This window comes from Mytilus edulis, chromosome 5 (genome assembly GCF_963676685.1).
Source record: "Mytilus edulis chromosome 5, xbMytEdul2.2, whole genome shotgun sequence".
Classification (NCBI taxonomy): domain Eukaryota; kingdom Metazoa; phylum Mollusca; class Bivalvia; order Mytilida; family Mytilidae; genus Mytilus; species Mytilus edulis.
This window is the reverse complement of record NC_092348.1, coordinates 35,683,187-35,691,934: the sequence shown is the minus strand read 5'-3', so window position 1 is coordinate 35,691,934 and position 8,748 is coordinate 35,683,187. Positions and strand designations below refer to the sequence as shown.

At 35.2% G+C, this 8,748-nt stretch overlaps 1 protein-coding gene across 3 annotated transcripts; it reads left to right on the top strand.

The window, feature by feature from the left end:
• The first annotated feature begins 237 nt into the window (after positions 1-237).
• LOC139523537 (histone deacetylase 6-like) lies at positions 238-8,470 on the top strand. Of its 3 annotated transcripts, none has more exons than XM_071317635.1 (5): positions 238-286; positions 3,200-3,332; positions 4,851-5,009; positions 5,362-5,490; positions 7,420-8,470. In XM_071317635.1, exons 2-5 carry the CDS (start codon positions 3,234-3,236, stop codon positions 7,477-7,479), a joined length of 447 nt encoding a protein of 148 aa, XP_071173736.1. In that variant the 5' UTR covers positions 238-286; positions 3,200-3,233; the 3' UTR covers positions 7,480-8,470. The 3 variants fall into 3 exon arrangements, with proteins under 3 accessions (XP_071173736.1, XP_071173738.1, XP_071173735.1); XM_071317637.1 differs by lacking the exon at positions 238-286 and adding an exon at positions 331-423; XM_071317634.1 differs by lacking the exon at positions 238-286 and adding an exon at positions 580-654.
• Positions 8,471-8,748: the final 278 nt, after the last annotated feature.

Here is an 8,748-nt window from a genome sequence, read left to right as displayed (position 1 = left end):
AAAAAAATAAAGATGTTACCCCCCCCCCGTGTTGGAGTTAACACGTCCGTAAACTGGCGTATACAAATCATAACAGTTTCAAAGGGAATTTTCAGTGCAAATTGAGTGCTTTTTACCTTTTCTAAATCCCGTACCCAATTCGATTGAAAAAAAATAATTAGCGGTTGAGTTGTCCCATTGAAGTTGATCGAATTTTATTTATAGCCCATCATAAGCACTATATTTAGAATTGGAAATAGTAATATTTATTTTTAGAAACAATACAGTTGTATCGACGTTTCTTTCGGTAGGTTGTGTTCATACTTATTTCCAAACTATTACATATATATACAGCATACATTTTGCTATAAAAGAAAATTCAGTCAATCTTTTAAAATTATATTGATAAACTGGTGTCTGTGAGTCAGAAACATTTACAATACGGTAAGAACCTTGTTTAATCGTACAAAAATTAAGTGTTTTTAAATGAGATTGACTTTTTAAAATTAAATTAATGAACTTGATGTATATCTGTATTTTTTTCCGATTTATTTTTTAATTCCGATTTTTAAGATTTTCCCGGAAGTATTGTCCGATTTTGTTTTGTTTCAGTTGCTAGTCCTAATTATTAACCTCATATTCCAAAAACAACTATAATTTAACTGTTTCCTTTAAGTAAGTTCTTTTTTATGATAAACATTGATTTTAACATCCGTTGTGTCTGTACGATAATCAATTCAATTTATTCGTATGACTACCATGACTGTCCGTGTATTGTCACTTCGTTTTGAAGTGTTTTGATCTATTTTAATCTTGTATTTACAATGTATTTTTATTTACATACATAAATAGTATCACAGGGGCTTGTTTAGTGGGTCAGACGAGGTTTTACTGTCAATGGCGATCGCTATCCTATATAAACCACTAAACAAGCCCCTGTGGTAGTATAGATATAGAAGTATATATACTGCTTAGTCTTAGACAACATTTACTGATCTGAGAACTTGATTGAAAGAATGAAAGTAGGGTACTTATAAAGTGAGAAACGGAATCGAAACGAAACGAAACGAAATATAACGAAACGCAACGAAATACAACGAAACGCAACGAAATATAACGAAACGAAACGAAATGAAAAAAAATGAAGAAACGAAACGAAACGAAATGGTTTCAAATCCATATCGCCTATATTTTAAGCAGTAGGTGCACTATATTTGGTGTATTCAACTTACAGGTATCATCTGAGTTGGACCCCATTTCTATAGTTCATTATAAGGGGTGTACTTTATCAATGATTTGGTTTATATGATGCTAATAAGATGAAAATTGCCGTTTAAAAAATGTCATCTGACCTTGACCATATTTTCATGGTTCATTGGTCAAAGTCCAATTTTTGTCATGTCACTGAGTTTGTTTAGAGATACTTTAAGCAATTGTTCTACTAGATTTCAGGGAAAGGAATGATTTTGTACATACAAAAAAGGTGTGATGAGATTGCCAATGAGAGACCAAATGACACAGTTATTAACAACTATAGGTCACCGTACGGCCTTCAACAATGAGCAAAGACCATACCGCATAGTCAGCTATAAAAAGCCCGAAATGATAAATGTAAAACAATTCAAACGAATCCACCCGCCCTTTAGAGTAGTCTAGTCTGATGAACAGAACGTTGTCTATATGTCGGACTAAACTACTTTCAAAAGTAACTACACTCAAAAGTAATGATTTCATGGTTCAGTTTGAAAGCAACTTGACCAAAGATATTGGTTTAACCTACACACAAGTCCGAATTGCTGTCAGTAAGATGTTTCAATATATCTATATTGAGATAATCAGCTTGCAACACGATGTAGATATTTGTTAATCACTTAAAACATGGTGGACTCTTTCTGACCATCTAGGTATGTTGATTTTCTTTCTCATCGACGTCAGCAGCGGATCCAGTCATTTTCAAAAGATTGAAGGGGTCTCCAACCCAGGAGAAAACATTCCAAATTTATATCTTCATTCAAATTCATGTTTGTTAAAAAGGGAGGTTCAAACACAGGACGTTCACCTCAGATCTCTTTTTCAGTTCAATTTAGTTTTCGTTATGGCTATACTCGTCAGCCGTTAGCATTTCACATTTTTAATTTCTTGTCAAATACAACTTGGCCAATTCAAACTTAGGGAGATACCATTTGATTTTTATGGGCTAGGATGAAATTTTTTGTCCTGCATTTTATTCAGTTGTAATCTCTGTCCTGCCTTTTTATTTTTCACTATATTTGGTCCTGCCTTTTTTATATAAATTTATCCCGTTTTTTTGCCCAGTTGCTCATCCTGCCTTCTTTTTTACTAAACAATCCTGTCTTGCCTTTTTTATACTCAAATCCCTGTCCTGCAGGATTTTTTTTAATTTCATCATAGCCCTCTCCCCCTCCCCCCCCCCCCCCCCCCCCCCCCCCAAAAAAATCAAATGGTAGCCCCTTAACTTGGACTCGGAACTAGGAATAAAAAAAAAATTTAATTACACCACCTTTTTAAAATCAAAATCCTAACCTCCTATAACAATGTAAAAGATATATTATATATAGGCCTATTTCGTCCATTTCGTTTCGTTTCGTTTCTTCATTTTTTCATTTCGTTTCGTTTCGTTATATTTCGTTTCGTTTCGTTGTATTTCGTTGCGTTTCGTTGTATTTCGTTTCGTTTCGTTTCGATTCCGTTTCTCACTTTATAAGTACCTATGAAAGTAGTATATTTTTTTACATTTGTAATCTATATGCCAATTTGTATTTAAAATGCAGACGGGCTGAATTAAAGGGGGAGGGATTTCACCGGTTGATTATTCATGAAATCACTGCAGCATGACTGGAGCATCCCCTCCCCCTTAAGCCAGTCAGTGGGTCCCCATTAATAATTTCTGGATATGCCATTGAAATTGCAGACATCGTTTTAGGGTCATGAATTATAAAATTTTCATGATAAGTTTCCCTTTCTTGTTCCTTGCAAGATGCTTGGAAAAGGTTATTCATTATACACGTTATAATTTTACTTCCTTTATTGAATTTTAGTGATTCATTGAAAAAAAATATTGTATGGTTATAACCATGATAACTGAATACACACACATGCAGATGTATTGATTTATTGGTGTACACTTGCTAATAGATACACGTAGATATCTATTTGTACAATATATAATTTTACTTAGAGAAAGGAAATAACTCTTTAGTTTCAGTTGTAACTGAAAAAATACTTCCAACAAAATGGCAGACTCGGGCAAAAGCAACAATCAACAAGGAGCCAGTGGTTCAGAGGAACGACCAAATACCAAAATGGAAGTAATTCAGTACTTGGAAGGACAGGTACGTCAGAACTCAGTAATATATGTCACCAATGTGGATTACTATAGCCACCTAGACTTCTAAGCTCCATTGGTTATAAAACCCAATAATCATGGCATGCATAAAAACGTTTTACATTTAGCTGTTGGATGTATCTGACTTGGGCTGGCTGGTTAAGTCTGCCGTATGAAATGTAATCTGATGCCTTGGGTAGGAAGCTTCATACGATCAGAACTTTAAGGAATTCCTGCCACAATTCTTCCAAGGGGTTGATCAGTAGCTTGATGTAATCCTCACTTTCTATGGCAATTTACCTCCCCATTCTTCCTCCCTGCTTCTCCACACCTACCATTGAACTTATTTGCCCCTGAAATTGAGAATGTGGAAGGCCTTTAGGTATGACTTTGCCTGTCTGTCCATAGTTTCATGTACAGAATGCAATCAAAACCTTACGGGACTAAATTATCTTCCAAGGCTTATCACTACCTTTTTGGTACACAAAATAAAGTGCATTGATCTTATCATTCTATACATCATGTACATCCTTTCCGTGAACATAATATGCTTAAATATTGAAGGCACAAAATTATATTACACTTGTTAAGAAAATTACATATATTTGGCTAGAAACAAGAATTTAATATTTGATTTAAAAATCTAAATGATGTCTTGTTAAAATCATCTTTAAAATTTGGAGTTATCTTCCTTTGTCTACAATTGCTATTAAATCAACTACAACAAACATACTTTCCACAGTTAAAGCAATCGTTACTTCAAAAGTGAATGTTGGAGGTCAAAAAAATTTCGCACAGATATTCTGCATAATATATAAATGTGTATAATATAGTTCAGTAAAATTTATTACTTGGCTTATTAATTTTGGTAAAATCTTCGTTAATGTATAGAGTATAGATAGGAGGCCGATACCATTTCCACAGTATTTCTGCATACTTTATAGATGTGCATCATATATTTGGATGCATTTTTACTATTTCCAATTCTCTGTGTCAAAATTATTGCATGGTTGTCCACCATTTACGAAAATGCCCACCAAATTACATAGTGTTTGGATTTTAACACAACTAATATTAATCGAGGACACGTCCTGAAATATTTGCTGGTGTCAAACTTACGAAAATTTACAACCTATTAATATTTGCTGTACATGCATCAGTCTTTTTGCAACACATACACATGAACGTTAGGCAAATATTCAATCGATCAATCTATAAAGCTGACATAGAAATCTTTCATCTGATAAAAATGTTTCAAACTACAAGTTGGGAAGCAAAATGCATACAACTTTTGGAAGCATAACAACCTTGAAGTAGGATATACATGATAGCCAGGTAAACGAAGGATCTGAAACCATTATAGTTTAATTTTTTAAAGATAATACATCTACTTTATATATATATATAATAGTTGAAAGGTTATCATTCAAATCATGATGCTTGAACTACATGATCATGAAGCCTATTCCATGGACAGTGCTTTGGAGACTGACAACTCAACCATAAGATATTTTTGGATTTTTAGGGGGTGACTGAGATGTATGCTGTGAATCCGCTGACATGGTGTCCTCATTTAGAGACAGTGGCGCCACTTCCGGCTGGTACAACAGTACTTGATACAAAAGCACCATGTGAAAAGTGTGGTAACACAACAGAAAACTGGATCTGTTTAGTGTGCCACAGGGTGAGTTTATCTTATTGTTTGTATTGAAATACAACACTTGAGAATGGAAATTAGATTTGTAAAGTGTTTAGTGTTTTTATTTAATGGTCCATATAAAATTGAGAATGGAAATGGGCAATGTGTCAAAGAGACAACAACCCGACCAGCTGGCCCCTAAACAAATATGTATACTAGTTCAGTGATAATGGACGTCATACTAGACTCCAAATTATACACAAGAAATTAAAATTAAAAATCATACCTATTACTACTACATTTTGCAAAGCGCTCAATGCAAGCGGATTCCATACTTATCTCTTATGTCTATTTATGCATATTTATATTTTTATAAATTTAATTTATTTTAATGAAGGTTTTCTGTAGCAGATTCGTGAATGAACACATGGTAATGCATGGTGTGGAAGAAGGACATTTGATGTGTCTGAGTTACTCCGATCTGTCGGTCTGGTGTTATGGCTGTGATAATTACCTAGATCACCAGGTTAGTCAATGTTCAATGTGTCTGAGTTACTCAGATCTGTCGGTCTGGTGTTGTGGCTCTGATAATTACCTAGATCACCAGGTAAGTCAATGTTCAATGTGTCTGAGTTACTCAGATCTGTCGGTCTGGTGCTGTGGTTGTGATAATTACCTAGATCACCAGGTTAGTCAATGTTCAATGTGTCTGAGTTACTCAGATCTGTCGGTCTGTTGTTATGGCTGTGATAATTACCTAGATCACCAGGTTAGTCAATGTTCAATGTGTCTGAGTTACTCAGATCCGTCGGTCTGGTGTTATGGCTGTGATAATTACCTGGATCACGAGGTTAGTCAATGTTCAATGTGTCTGAGTTACTCAGTTCTGTCGGTCTGGTGCTGTGGCTCTGATAATTACCTAGATCACGAGGTTAGTCAATGTTCAATGTGTCTGAGTTACTCAGATCTGTCAGTCTGGTGTTATGGCTGTGATAATTACCTAGATCACGAGGTTACTCAATGTTCGATGTGTCTGAGTTACTCAGATCTGTAGGTCTGGTGTTGTGGTTTGATAATTACCTAGATCACGAGGTTAGTCAATGTTTAATGTGTCTGAGTTACTCAGATCTGTCGGTCTGGTGTTATGGCTGTGATAATTACCTAGATCACGAGGTTAGTCAATGTTCAATGTGTCTGAGTTACTCAGATCTGTAGGTCTGGTGTTGTGGTTTGATCATTACCTAGATCACGAGGTTAGTCAATGTTCAATGTGTCTGAGTTACTCAGATCTGTCGGTCTGGTGTAATGGCTGTGATAATTACCTTGATCACCAGGTTGGTCAATGTTCAATGTGTCTGAGTTACTCAGATCTGTCGGTCTGGTGTTGTGGCTGTGATAATTACCTAGATCACGAGGTTAGTCAATGTTCAATGTGTCTGAGATACTCAGATCTGTTGGTCTGGTGTTATAGCTGGGATAATTACCTGGATCACCAGGTAAGTCAATGAAATTGAAACACAAGATATCCAATGTGTCTGAGAATAATACATGCATTATTTTTTTTAAAGGCAATCGATGTCATTACTTGCTTTACATGTACGGTTGAGAACATATTTCCATTTGGAATTTTAAGCAATAGTACTGATGCCCGGATGGATGGCTGTTTAATGTCCAGTGCAAATTAATTCACAATCAGGACGAGAACATGATAATATGATATGAAAATAAACCCGACTTTGTAATAGACTTTTACGTACGCGTAGGTCCGTATTTTTTACCATCTAGTTCACGAGCTTCCATGTCGATCCGGCCCCACGGATCGACTTGGGACGGATCGACTTTGGGCCTGATCGACTTGGGGCCGGATCAGTTTGGGGGCGGAACGACCGGATACCATAAAGCCCTAGTTCACGATGGTAAATAATCCAAAGGCACATTACTATAACTCCGAGCAGACAAATCTTTGTTCTTACTTGGAGTCTCATGAGTTGTAATGTAAGAGTGCTTAAGGGATCCGACTTTTCGGAGATAGGCAAAACACTACATCGCATGTTTTCTTGCTTAGAAATAGGAGTTATCTCCATTTGCCCATAGCTGTTATTTAACAAACTACAAATGTGGACAACGGATGATGGCTTCAATTTAAATTATTGCATTCCAATGTGATGTTTTATTTTGAGTCCCTTTCTTAGAGTAAATAGTTGTATATAATACTTTACCCATCAGTGCTCATCAGCACTAAAAATGCACTTTAAAAAATTATAACTTTGGTTTGCTTGATGCACTTTGTATATCCGGGATACAGATTGTCTGCCATGTCTGCTCTGTATGAATGTAATGTTGCACTTTGAATTTATTTTAATTTTGTGTAAAAAAAATATTCAATTTTAGTTGGTAAGCATATTAAGATGAACTTTAATGTACGTATCATCAATATTTTCTTCTTTTCTTTCAGCTTCTCAAGCCAGCGAAAAATGCTGCACATCTTCACAAGTTTGGAGAAGGATTGCAGTGACAACTTGAAACATGTGAACAACAGAAACACATGAACACCTTGATTGTCATACTTCTATTTTTATTGCACACATCACATACAGTGTCTAGCGGTATGGGCTTTGCTCATTGTTGAAGGCCGTACGGTGACCTATAGTTGTAAATTTCTGTGTCATTTTGGTCTCTTGTGGACAGTTGTCTCATTTGCAATCATACCTCATCTTCTTTTTTATATATCGAGTGAGCTGCTACTTCACTTTTTGTTATCATCTGTAAAATATTTGTTTTTTTTATTTTTTTCTCGTGAAAATCGTGGTGTCTATTTGGAATTAACATTAATGGGATAGTCCTTAGTCATTCCTTTCGGTATTATATCCCGGTGGTCCTATACAGCAGTCAAGCTAGTTCCAAAAAACTCTGATTGGCAACACGAAAAAACACTTATTAATAATAAGCAAAACTTTTATTTAAGCAAAATTTGTTCCTGATCAATTCGATATACTTATTGAAAAAAGTACAGTGCAGACCAATCCATTTTCCAAAATACCACAACTGCAGAACTACTTTATAGTTCATCGTAAAGGGTAAAAATAAGTAGGTACGTGTTGGAATCCATGATAAACATTCGATAAACTTTAGCAATTTTAGCTACTTGGAGATTTCAGTTTATTATTTACAAGTCTTACATGTATTCAAATACACAGCCCGTGTCCATGCTTCGCGTACAATGATCTTACAAAGTTGCTTACTGCTTTTTGTTCTAGAGATCCGACTTTCGGGATCCTCTTTTTTTGTAATAACAGTAGAATATGGGAGATGTCAGAGCTTTGTAAGCAAACATCACTGTGCTTAAACGGCTGGGTAGTTACCCACAGCCCGGCTAGATGGCGGACTCGAAACTCGTTGATATTTAATTCATACAAAATCTACTTTTTGTGACGTTTTTCATGCAGAATGTGAATATTTATAGTATTCTTGAATAAAGAAATTTAAAGTTCACTAAAACATGGACACAATATTTGCATTTTAGTTAATTATTTGCTGACTGCTCATTTGAGTGGCTACCCTTCATTTGGAATGGTGGTAGACTTTTCTGGTATTCATTGACCAATAAATACTTTAAGAAATCAGCAATACATGCAACTTAGCATCCTTTCTTTGTTCACAATATTGATATATGCAATGTGCAATGTATTGTAATTTTCTTCAAAACGATTAATGTAATAGTATGTAAAGCTATTTTTGTGACTGTGTCATTATATACATATTGTTGTAGCTATAAAAACGAATG